At 35.5% G+C, this 13,339-nt stretch overlaps 1 protein-coding gene across 2 annotated transcripts; it reads right to left on the bottom strand.

Moving 5' to 3' along the window:
- Positions 1-310: 310 nt before the first annotated feature.
- On the bottom strand, positions 311-11,725 carry LOC110787927 (uncharacterized). 2 transcript variants are annotated; one of them, XM_021992559.2, is made up of 9 exons: positions 11,339-11,725; positions 3,388-3,554; positions 3,050-3,154; positions 2,859-2,915; positions 2,553-2,633; positions 2,062-2,096; positions 1,792-1,881; positions 794-953; positions 311-694 (listed from the first exon to the last, which is right to left on the bottom strand). In XM_021992559.2, the coding sequence occupies exons 1-9, from the start codon at positions 11,493-11,495 to the stop codon at positions 593-595; spliced, it is 954 nt and encodes a 317-aa protein (XP_021848251.1). In that variant the 5' UTR covers positions 11,496-11,725; the 3' UTR covers positions 311-592. The 2 variants fall into 2 exon arrangements, with proteins under 2 accessions (XP_021848251.1, XP_021848252.1); XM_021992560.2 differs by lacking the exon at positions 1,792-1,881 and having other exon boundaries at positions 11,339-11,720.
- Positions 11,726-13,339: the final 1,614 nt, after the last annotated feature.

Raw genomic sequence — 13,339 nt, 5'->3', positions numbered from 1 at the left:
CTAATGAAATTTCACATCAGTAAGTTTATACTTCGTATTAGATTTAAATTTACTTGCCTTCCTGAAAATAGAAACCATTGCTGCACCGCGTAGTGCGTACAGCTTTTAAGAAACCCTTAGAAAATAAATACTATGGTGGGTTTTTTTTTTTCAAGTTTAGGTTAGTGATAGTGGAGTGTCAAAAAATTGGTTCGTTGATAAAGAATTATGCGGAATAGAATCAAATAAAGTAGATAGAAATCATCATTCATTAGCTCGTCTCAGAAAAAGCTGTAAATTCCATCAAAACAACGACCCTCTGAACAAAACAGATTATGAACATGTGACTGATATATATGAGTAAGAGTATAGTTTAGACAAAAATGTAGTCTCAAGTGTACTACAAAGGTAAAAAAAAAGATGGATCTCCGTACTATGTATGCCCCCTAAAATACATCAACCTATAGTGCAGTTTGTAGGATTATTGACCAAGATAAACTGTACAACAGCCTCCAGCACTGAAATTTCAGTTTCATTATATTAGTTTATTATCATCCATAGCTTTCAAACCTGGAGAAAAATAAATAATACAATGTTCAATGCCTTGGGAGCTTTACTCATCTGGAAAGATGAATTCTAAATCTTCGTTATCTCTATATACTTGTACGAGTGCAGCAGCTTTGTATGCAAACAATCCCAGCATCGCAGGAACAATCTAACAATGAATCAGAAGGCTAGTTAAGACTTAAAGACCAGATACTTGGATTTGCTAAATTTTGAAATAAATGGTTCATGTAAATTGTAATACTAATACCTGGAAATCAAAGAGATCAGTAGCAAAAGTCTGGTGAAGGAGGACCCATATCCCATATATTGCTGCAGGGATTACAAGTCTTGGAGACGAAAGTGCAATCCCACAACCTCTGACTGTTTTTTCTAGTGAATCTTTCAAATCCTCACTTCGTATCCCAATTCTGACCAGTATAAATCCAGTGGAAAAGAAAGGGAGAAAGCACAACATCAGTCTTCTTAATAACTAAGATGATACAAGTAATTTTTTACTTTAAAAATCTTTCCTTAAATAGTCCTTTCAATTAAGTAGTCTGCCCAAATCAGTCACCAACCCATCTCTGGATCCACCAGCCACCCGGAACTCCCTGCACATCCAGCCCTTTTTCAAGATTTTCTCTCTTCACCCTTCTCACTTATCCTATATCCAACAGAAGTTATATACTTATATACTGTGGTGAAGGTTCAGCTTTTTTGGCAGAGAGAAAGGAGGGTGAAGATTAAACGAAGTTATTTGACAGTTTTTTTTTTTTTTTTGGGTGCAAATGAGCTACAAGGCACTATGATTTACAAATCGAGGAGTGCTGATTCAAACCTGAGACCTACTTTGTGAGGCTCTGTTCTGTTCGACTTATTTTGACTTATTTCAGACAAAATAAGTTCAGATAAGTTTAGTTAAATTCAGATAAGTTTTAAGTTCAGCAAAAATAAGTTCAGATAAAATAAGTCGAATATAACGGAGCCTGACAGTAACGTGACACAAGATCACCTGCAATAGCAAGTCATTTTATGCCAAGCACCACTTTCATAACTACCCCATAATGTTAGTCCTAACTACTAAGTCTCCAAACCAATACTAGTTAATTGAAAGTTGGAACTGTTTAAAAGAAGGATAACAATAGTTCGGACTACTATTGATTTGTATTATTATTAACAATATTTCCCATTTTTTGGTTTGAAAAAGTTCAATGCACGAGAAAAATAAGACAAAATTAGGATGACTAAATAAGTTTGAGGAAGTACTTCTTTATTTTCTTTTCTCGGAATATATGTGGTACTGAATCCTGGGATATGTTATCCGCATGCTGATACAATAGTTGCAGATATAAGCAACTGCGACAGATATTAATAGAGAACATTAGCTGAGCAGCTAAAGAGAACGTCAACCTTCACAATTTTCAAACCGAAAAGTTCCTTGACACTAAAAGGAAAATGAAAAGCTGCAATTTGATATCCATTGAATAATAAGGAGATATTCACACTAATATAGAGCTAACAATAATCATAACTAACCTGAATCCGACTCCAGAGGCATAGCTCACTGCTGCCTAAGAAACATGCAAAAAAATAAAAATAAGAGGTAGAATCACATTCCAGGTTCAAGAAATTTATCACCTGCTATAACTAAGGGGGAGATAATTCAACAAGAAGGATAACAACAGAAATTTGGGTTATAGTTTCAGGGCTTTATAGATTCAAGATTTTTAACTAAGGCTGATAGCACTTTTCCATGTGACTAAAATTCACCTCTTTGAAAAATAGCACCTGTTACCTTGAGCAGATATAACAAATCTCAGATGGGACCAATTGACTGCATTAAAGAGCACAACGTATTGTTCTTAGGAGCATTCACTAGATTTTATTGGATAAGTGAGATATACAGTTTGCAGAAAACCCAGACTGATGCAGTTACTCAGTTAGGTATATAATTCTCTAGATTTTATAGTTAGAAGCTTATTATCTGCATGAATGAGATACTGGCTTTACATTTTTACTGATCATACCTGGATTGAGAAAATAAATAAGCAATATCCAGTACAGGCGGCTCCTACCCCCAGAGTCATGAACTGCAGTTCCCTCTTAAGCTGGAAAACCAATCACAACAGTATTATCAATATATCAATACAAAAGTAAAAGCTGTAGATGAAATCATGAGAAAGTAAAAAACAAAGTTAAAATAATTAACTACTTCGTATAACGGAGTAGGTATTGTGTGAGTGGAGTAGGACAATAGGAATAGACATTCCCCAAAAGAATTGTATCTTTTTTTTTATATGATTCAGGCAACTTATTGAAATCCAAGGCCTTACAGCTTCATATCTAAGGAACTCGAGCCTCCTTCTTCTTTCCCTGTTGTCCTGTAATTCCTGATATCAGACGTCGAATCAGTAAGTCGTCCATTTGTCCTCAAGAAGTGTAACTGTATAAAAGCCTACAGGTAAAGAAGGTTGAGGAAAACAGGAGACATTGAAGGAAGTATGAGAGATGAGTTAAACCAGACCTTATTGGTTGGCTTCCTATTGATTGGTGCAGAAGTTTCACCCATCAACCACTCTTGAGTTGACGTCAATTTCAGAAAGCCTGCATCAGGCTCATCAGCCAAAGCCTGACAATACTTAGAACATAAGAAAATTGCAATGGTAAAATAAAGACAGGCAGATATCACTGAAAGGAGTAGAAAGTAAGTTGATGCTGTCGTCATGTAGACAAAACTTGAATGGAATTATCATTTTATAGTAAATAAATCATATCATTCAGATGAAATTGAACTTGAATAATTTTTTTTTTCATTACGAAGTATCTAGAAGGCACAATGGAGAACTAGGAAGTGCTTGATACCTCCTCCGCTGATTCGGAACTATATTCTACATTGGCGGTTTCATCATCAATGAGTCCCATTACACCCTTCTGGAATAAAATATCTGAATACTTTGTTATAAGATCTCCCTTCAACTGTCTATCCCGGAAAAATTCTTGCGAAACATCTTCCTCAGCACGTTCAGTTGCTGGAGATCAAGATGTTAGAAACTAAGCATACCAAAGGAAAATGTTTTTCCTTTGAAAATGAACAATCAACTTGAGGTAAGGAAATGTAGGAGGACATGTTCAGTTCTATCTGAAGGATAGAGAATTTTAACGTGGAAGTAGCACTGGAAAAAAACTTAACAAATACAATATCAAGCAAGAAGGATGAAACAAATCAAGTCGTTGCAATTGCAAATTTTGATCCACAATATGACAAAGTCCTTCCTTACAAACACGTCGAAAATTAAGTTTGTATCCACGGTAGAAATTTCAAGCATACAAAGCAATGTAGAACTCCCGAGTTCATTTTAGTAAATGGTCTTTTGGTGTCCCCTGTAAAATAGACTATAATGCTCATGAATAATTAAAAAAACTGAATTGTAATAAGTCAAAAAAACTAAGGGAAATTCTACATGGTGACCTTGTATTATAGTCTTTTCTACTTGGCGGAAATAAAATAATTTGACTTTCTACAGTGGCCTTGTAGTTTTAAAATATCATTAGAGTGCACTAATTACGTATTTAAGAGCTAACCCTTGCTTAAATAAGTGATTTGACTAACCTACCCCTTAATTTAATCTTGAATAACTCCCCCACTATTTTATTAACCCCCTCTAAATTAACTCCTAAACGGCTACCCATTAAAAAAAAAAGCTCCTAAACTCCTAACCCCTAACCCCGTATTTGTCCTCCATTCGCCCTTTCCAAATTCATCTTTGTGCATCCCTTATTCTCTTTCAAATTCAAACTCAATGTTCTCTGGTTTAATTCTCTTTGATATTTCATTGTTCTAGTATGATTTTTGCAAATTGTCGCAACTACAAACAAAATAAGCGAAGTACAGTATGATTGAAATTTAGGATTTTTATTGCGGGTACGTAGTTTCGATCGAAGATTTTGGGTTTTGAATTGAAGGCAATTGGAAAGCAACTACTGTAACTTTAAACAGAAAATCAAGGTTAGTTATACATATTAATCCCTCAAATTATAAGCACAAATTTAAGTAGGTTAAATTATACTCTGTTTTGTTATACTTGATGAATTAATATAATTTTTGAATTGTTGGTTGAGATTGATGATTCTTCCGTTGAAATTGATCGTGATAAGTATATATTTTAGTCGCTTTTTTAATTGTGGATTTGTTTGTGGTCGATGTTTGTTGTGTTATTGCAGAATGGATCAATTAGTGTTAAGATTTCACTATGTGGGTCAAGAAAGTGATTTGATAATTGATGATGTTGATAAGGTTATGTGGATTGATTTGACAATAGAGTATGAGGAAGGATTTAGGAAAAAGGGGTATCAAATGCCAAAATTTCCTAGTTTTCACTACTGCTATAATATGAAGGATCTAATGCTTAAAACTGACAGTGACTTAATGTCAATGCTAGACAGGTTAAGTACAAAGAAGGTGATATATGTGTATGTAGGGTCAGTTGATAAGCCCACTGATTGTGTGACTGCTGCTAGGAAACTTAGTGAAACACTAAAATATAAGGATAAGATGCACATTGGGAGTAGTCCACCTAGTAACATAAACATACCGGTTAACAATGAGAGTGTTATCAATGAGAGTATCAGACAAGATTTTGATGATGAAGCGATTAACCATGCTATTGAAGAGCATTGGCATGAAATTGAGATAAGTAATGAGATAGAAAATCTAATTGAACCTCTTGTGGAAGGTAAAGGACCAAAATCTAAGGCACCACAAAAATCACAAGCAAAGAAACTGCCTATAAGGAGAAACCCCCCTAACAATGAACCAGATCAATCACAATCAATTTATGTCCCTCTCCCTACATACTCAAATGCACCACCCATTAACCAAGAGATCGCTACTCCATCTAGTTCAAACCTTTCACTTAACGCATCCCTTGTTTTGCATAAAATACCTAAGAGTACTGCTGCTAGGAGAAGACTACTAGGATCCACCCAACCAATAGCTCAGGTTATTAGAAGAGAGCAATTTCATGAACGGTTTGAGCAAGTCCAATCTACTGATGTTGGTGGGGGAAGTGTGCAAGTGCAATCTAATGATGTTGACGAGGGAAGTGGCCAAGGAAGTGATCAAGTGCAGCCTACTATGGTTGTACAACAACATGATTTTGTAGATAATGATGATTATGTTCATTATGATGAGCAGGATAATGGTGATGATCAGGAGAATGATGATGAATATATTGACATGGTGCATGATAATTATGATCCTTATGAGGATGACTTATGGCAAAGAGATATGAATACTGATGACAGCTATTTTAGTAGAATTTACAAAAATGGAGAATTTGTAGGGGATGTACAATTTGGGAGTATTGTGTTGAAGCCTTGGATGATATTTAGTGACAAAGATCATTTCTGGTCGGTATTGAGAGATTACTGTATACAATGTGGTTTTGGTCTTATTGTTGATAAGTCTATCCCTAGTAGGTTAACGGCTTCTTGTATGGATTTGCACTGTAATTGGAGAATTCATTCAAGTAGGCTTCCCGATGGGCAGACATGGGCTATTAAGAGCATCATGAACTCTGAACATACTTGTAGAGGGTTAGATGTAATGAATCCATTAGTTAATGTAAAGTGGGCTGCAGAGAAGTTAATGGATAATATTAGGGCAAACAATGACATTCCTGGTAAGTCCCTCAAATGGCCATCAGCACATTGTACAAAATGAAGGGTGTTGCACTTAAAGAGATAAATGGAGGTTATGATGAGTCATATGGATATCTTCCTAAGTACTGTGAGATGGTCAAGATTACTAATCCAGGGTCAGCAGCCTTTTGTGCATGGACAGTAGAAGAACATCCACAAAGAACGCTCACTTTTTCCAGCATATTCATTTCGTTTAAGGGAGCAGTAGATGGTATTAATGTAGGATGCAGGAGTCTTGTTGGAGTTGATGGAGCTCATTTGAAGGGAAACTTTGGAGGGGTGATTTTATCCGCAGTTGCCTTAGATGGAAACAATGAGCTCTTTCCATTTGCATGGGCTATTATGCCGGGAGAAGATGGAGATAGCTGGAAATTCTTCATGTGGCACTTGAAGGAGGTTCTAAAAACCTGTAACAGGGGTAATGATTGGTGCATAATATCTGACAGACAGAAAGTAAGTCGTAGTTTCTTTTTATTTTTGTTACTATTTTCTTTATATGCTTGAATTTATACTTATATGCTTGTGTTATCATTTCTTAAGGGAATAGATGTTGCACTAAATGAATTATGGCCAGAGGCAGGGAGGAGATATTGTTGTTTGCACCTGCTTAAGAATTGGAAAACTCCTTTCCCTGGACCGTTAATGTATTCCCTCTTTTGGTTAGCTTGCACTGCAACATCTCCATTTAGTTTCAAAAAAGCTATGGAAAAGATACAAAAAACAAACCATTTGGCGTTAGTTTGGTTGTCTAAGTTGGGAGATCAATCCAGGTGGTCGAGGCACAAGTTTGACCCAAAGATATGCACTGATGAAAATAAGACCAATTTTGTGGAAAGTTTCAATGCAACACTTGGTGTGGATAGATGCAGGCCTATATTGACATTATTAGAAGGTAAAGTTGGTTTTTTCATCACACTTTATATTACGAATGCCACAATTTCAATCCCAATATTTTCTTAGCACTTTATACGTTGAACTTGCTAGGAATTAGAAGAATGTGTATGGTGAGGATGTCCACTAGGAGGCAGCAATGTCAAGAATGGAATGAAAACGAGCCGTGTCCAAATATTGTCAAAAGAATCCAGAAATTAATTTTTGACTCAAGGACTTGCAAGGCATTTCAGAGCAAAGAAGGTGAATATGAGATTAAAGAAGGGAAGGCTATGCTTACTGTTTCACTAAATAACAAGACTTGCCTTTGTGGTGCTTGGCAAATCAGTGGTCTGCCGTGCAGACATGCACTGAGGGCTATCCTTGCTGCTGGCCATAACCCATTCAAGTATTGCAGTACCTGGTATTCTGTTCAAGTGTACAAGCAAGCATACGGAGCATCGATTAACTCCGTTCCAGATTATGAGCACTGGCCAGAGATACTTCAACCAACTATATTGCCACCACATATCAAGAGGGGAATAGGAAGGCCGTCAAGAAATAGAAGAAGAGAAGTTGGTGAGCCAGAAAAGGGAAAGAGATCCACCACAGTTCAATGTAAGAGATGCAAGTCATTTGGTCATAATTCAAGGACTTGCAAGGGCGGCATGACTGAAAAAGAAAAGAGGGCAGAAAAGATGATTGTGATTGAGCAGCATAAAAGGCAAACCAGAAGCATACCTGCATCCCAACCCGAACCATTTATTCAGTCAACTCAACCCTCTCAACAAGCTACCACTTGTAGAGCCAAAAGAAAGAGGACAATACAAGCTTCCTCATCCCAACCTTCTACTGACATACAACTAAGTGCAACTTCACAAAAGGTTGGGAAAAGGGAAAATAAAGCAACTGCTTGATTGTGTTGCATTTTTTTTTAATTATTGATTCAATAACATGTTTTGAAGGTTTTTGGAACTTTTAGAAGTTACACTTTTAAATGATTGGATTTTGTCTGTGTGACAAAATTGGGTACTTGTTATTTACATAATTCTATATTTGCATCTTGCTGCAGTCATGTTTGTTATACTGTGCTAAAGATGATCTGTTATTAAGCTTTCTTATTAAGCTTTCTTATAGCTACTGTTCTTATTTTGGTTTAGCAAGTGGTGTTCTTGCCTTTTTGGTTTGATTTAACTAGTTAGTGCTTCCATCAAGCTGCTATTCTACAATTTTTGTTACCATTAATCACCAACATGAATGACATGTTGCTGCATATTCATGATTACTTGTCAAGCACAAGTCAGCATATCAGTTGCTCATTTTCCTTATTTTTTGTCTCTATAACAGAATGTCTTCATATTTGATTCATGTGTCTTGGAACGGCTGTCTATTAGTGGCGTTATAGTTGTTCTAAGCATGTAAGTTGCAGATATATTGAGCTTTGATTTTTCTACTGTCCTACATTTTGATGTTAACATTCAATGGATTATATATTTAGGATATGTTCAGTCGAAAATTTGACACTACAAACAGAATTTGAACTCGAAAATAAAATTACTGGTAAAATTACTGATAACTCAAGTAACTCTAACTTCTTTACTAGCTAAAGCTGCATAACATAAAATGATAATTACTGACTCTAGTCTCTACTACTATATAGCTCCAACTACTACGAACTCGAACATTAATCACACTACGATTACTTCCAGGGACAAAGCTAGAAGTCGCCGCTTTCTGGCTTTGTAAAGTTTGAAGTTGGTACCGGCAGATTTGGAGATTGTGGCATGTGATTGGGAATGATTGTGAGCTCCAAATCTTGATACCATTGTTATCTGCAGACTGCAGTGATGTAATGCAAGGAATGATGGCATAATAAAGGATAGAAGGTAATAGGTTCAGGGAATTGATTATAGGTTGTGGCCTCATAAAATTCCACAGTAACAAGGAATGTTGTACAATATGATACCAACAGCCATACAAAAAGCATGCTTGGCAGATCTGCAATGATCAGAAGCTAAATAAGGGGACAGAAAACATAAAAACAATTCAGTATTCTGTGATGCAGTGATGCTAATGTCAGATCATTCAGTATTCCCCCAAGGTTAGTAACGCTAGGAAAAGTTGTCCAAGTATATCAATTTCCTTCTGTTATTTACACAGACCTGAGTTTCCTTAATGTAAGCGAGCCCAGAAGTTGTCCAACGACCTCTAATACGAATGTATTCCAATATTTTGTTATATTGTTAAACTGCATGATTTTTCACTGTAGTATTTATTAAGTTGCTACTTGTTTGCTTTGTGCTTACTTGTATAGAGCAAAGTAGAAAACAATGTGTCGTACAATGTTTTATTTAAGAAAAAGGAACTGATCATTGCTTGTTTAAATTTCCTTCTTAATCATTCTGTTTGGTCTTGTTATAGGCGCTTCTAAAGGAGCACCATGCATAACCGTGGAGATTAAGGTGGTATCGTCATTGTATGACATGCTTTTTTTTAAGAAACTTAATGACTAGTGCTCCATTGGCATAAACTGGAAACTATTCTCAAATAATAGACCCATATTAGTAGAACTCTGATTCTGTTGGTCTTATTATTTATTCCATTTCTCCCACGAGCAGCCCAAGTGTGGATTCAGAACCATTAGTTCTTCAGAAAACAGAATTCAGAACCCAACCAGACTACTTTTATTTCCTTTTCATTCTTCCACTATTTTCGTAGTCCATTTTTGGTGATGCTAGTTCTGATAATGGTAATGAGGTGTAGGGTTGTTAATAATAGTGATATGTTTTATCTTTCTGGGTATACATTTATACGAAGTATTTGAGGAGCAAATGCAAGTGAAAAGCAGGCGAGCTTACTTAGGTTTTTGAGGGAATTGATTAACTCATGGGTAGGTTAGTAATTTTTGTTTAACTGGTTATAAAATTAGTCATATATCCATGGGTTAGCTCTTAAACACGTAATTAGTGCACTCTAATGATATTTTTAAAACTACAAGCCCACTCTAGAAAGTCAAATTATTTTATTTCCGCCAAGTAGAAAATACTATAGTACAAGGTCACCATGTAGAATTTCCCAAAAACTAATTATTTAATGCCATATTGCAAATAAGGAAATAAAATCTTTCATATTTTAATACATGAAAGACATTTGCAATTTGACAGCCAAAAGTCAACAACAAATTTAAAATAATGTTCAACCATCTCTCCCTTTTCTCTCTTCTTCTTTCAAAACCCTAATTTTTTAGGGGCTACCACCAACCATTAGGTTGATGGTAAGCCCCTTTTTTCTTGCTTTTCCTAGCTTTTGATTTCATGTTCGGAATAAAAACTCCATTCCCTCCTTATTGGAGAGCTTTTTTACCCATTTATTGGGTTATCTGTACCCATTTATTGGGCTTTATCTCTCTCCTTGTGAGAGTTTGGGGCCACGTTTTTAATTTCGCAGAAAAAGTTGATTTATTGATGAAGATTTGTGCGGGGTTACAACTCTCTCTCTCCTTGTGAGAGTTTGGGGCCACGTTTTTAATTTCGCAGAAAAAGTTGATTTATTGATGAAGATTTGTGCGAGGTTACAATGGATGTCATTCTTACGTCTACAATCAATTGAATCGAATTTAATTCAATACCAAAGCTACAACAGATTGAAATACCCCCTCGTTGATGGATGTATCAAACAGCCATGTGAAAGAGGGTATTCATCATTGTCAGATCTCTACAACGATCGTGGTTTTGCCGGATTAGAATTTTGTTTGATCCAAATGATTTTGTATTTGTTAGTTTTGATTTTTATTGTAGACGTCGTATGACTAGTTTATCAATAGCAAGTTAATGGCTAATTTGCTGATTTCAAGCTTATGGCTAAACAACAACAGAAGGCGATTGTGAAATCTAGTTGCACAAAAAAAAAAAAAAAATCATAATTCAGAATCAAACAAACCTGCAATTTCTATGTATAAAAGTAAATCTTCCCCCAAAACTGAAGGGCAATATCCAACCCATAATTGCAGAGTGCAGATAAAATAGAAAACAAATAGTATAATTCTAGTCCATTATAAGAGAAATAAATGGCTCATTAACATACCCCAATTCAAAATTGATAAGAACACACTATAATCCACATAACCCAGACCACCATTTCCATAAAATTTCACAAAGATCACAAAAAATAGATAATTATAAGAAGCCGTAATTCTTAAACAAATTTATCAAAATGTTAGAAGTAAGGCATTGATAGAAATAACCTGAAGAAGGGGATTTGAGGACTGAAACAGTGGGACTTCTGAGTGAAGAGGATTTGGGAAACAATATAGTGCAACTACTTTGATTTGAATTTGGATTTCTGGCAAATAGGAAGCTGTTCATAAAAAGTGGGCAGCTTCCTCTTGAAAGAGTCTCCATTCTCTAGATCTGCTCTTTCACTCTCCAACTATGTTGTTGTAAATGGTGAATTGGTGACAAAATATTTGGGTGGCTGGTTTCGTTGTGTTCAACTTCCCATTTTCTGGATAGATGTTTATCGGGATTCGGGTACGCAGGTGGCAGTGAGCTCGTCACTACTCACTAGTGAGTTGAGCCGGTGACTGACAAGTATGACTACTACGGTACTACCTCAAATTCTTCTAAAAGATGGTCTATCGAGTTTTATTTCCAAAGATAAGATATTACTCGTTGTTAAACTAGGCTTGTTCAATGGGCCGGGTTAGGAATTGGACTTAAAGGGTTGAGTTGGATCGGGCTGAGCTAGAGTTTCTTGTTAGACGGGCTTAAGCCCTTCCGGACCGGTTTAGCCCACTCCAATTTTAATATAGGATTTTTTTGTTAGAAAATAAAACAAGGTTAAATCCTTGGTGAGTGACAACCTAACTTATCATTCGGATGATAAGGGAAAAGAGAGGGGTCAAAAGACAAAAATCAGAACGATAAAGAAATACAAGAGCGCCGCCAAATAGTCCGACTGTTGATTGGCCTCCCGAAAACAGTGATTGATTGAAACTGAAACAAATTATGATAAGTCCATCATTGCATCCTCGATTTAGCATTTGATCTCCCACGGAGCCTGCCAAACTTGTTGAGACTATCTAACGTGACAAAATTGCTCTCTTATTTTTATTTTTAGGAAAAATTGATTCCAAAAGTACAATCTTTGAGCAGTATACTTAAAAATGGTTGAGTATTCGTTTAACTAAGAATAACACATCCTTTTGGACTTATGTTCTTTTAACGGGCTCCCCTCAACAATGACTTGCTACCATAGGTAATACAAAAACCCTCATGACAAATTAAAACACCTTTTCTTTATACAATTAACAAAAACATTAAAAGGTATTCTAGCTTATTACTAATAGTAGCAAATCATTGTAGAGACGATCTCTTTAAAAGAAAATAGATCCAAAAGGTTGTATTATTCTTAGTTAAATGAAAAGTAAGTCCTTTTTAGGAAGATCGCTTAATGATTTTATTTTTAGAATTAATTTTTTCTTATTTTTATGGCGATGTACGCTGAATCGATACTGAAACATGTTGTGCAGGTTTCAATTCTGGTTAACAAATTTGGGAACATGTTGCAACAAGTTTCGGTTCCAGTTCTCATTTTTTCGGAATGGATACCTTGTACAAATAATTCTAACAAGGAGTATCCAAAATAAGGAACCAGACCATTTAAAAATATTTTATATGCCCAAAATATAAAACAATTTAAGCTATTTTTTAGAAAATATAGATATAGAATTACAACTTATTCCCAAACCATAAAGTAAATTTTTTTTTCCAATAAATTAGCAATAATTTATTTAAATTTTTAAAACAATATGGTACCCTCCGGGACCTGTTAGAAACCTATGGTTCTGTAACCGGAACCTGCCGGTTTCGGACTTTCGGGTAACAAAATCGAGAACCTGTTACAACAGGTTCGGGTTCTCAATATTTCGGTAGGGGTACTTGGATACCCTATACACACTAATTCTAACATATAGAGTACCCAAAATCAGGAAACGGGGCGAAATAAAAATGCTTCTAAATGCCCATTATATAAACAATTCACGCTACTTTTGGTAAATATATAATTACAATTAGAGCCAAACTATAAAACAATCAAAGCCAAAACCATAAATTAGATTAATTTTTTAACAAATTAGTTCATGTAAATTTTTAAAATGACAGGGTACCCTGAACCGGAACCTATTACAACAGGTTAATCCGCTTCCAGTTTCCATTTTCATAAACCTGTTGCTACAGGTTCCGAT

This window comes from Spinacia oleracea, chromosome 2 (assembly GCF_020520425.1).
Source record: "Spinacia oleracea cultivar Varoflay chromosome 2, BTI_SOV_V1, whole genome shotgun sequence".
Classification (NCBI taxonomy): domain Eukaryota; kingdom Viridiplantae; phylum Streptophyta; class Magnoliopsida; order Caryophyllales; family Amaranthaceae; genus Spinacia; species Spinacia oleracea.
The sequence above is the reverse complement of the archived record's forward strand: the minus strand, read 5'-3'. Positions and strand labels throughout refer to the sequence as shown.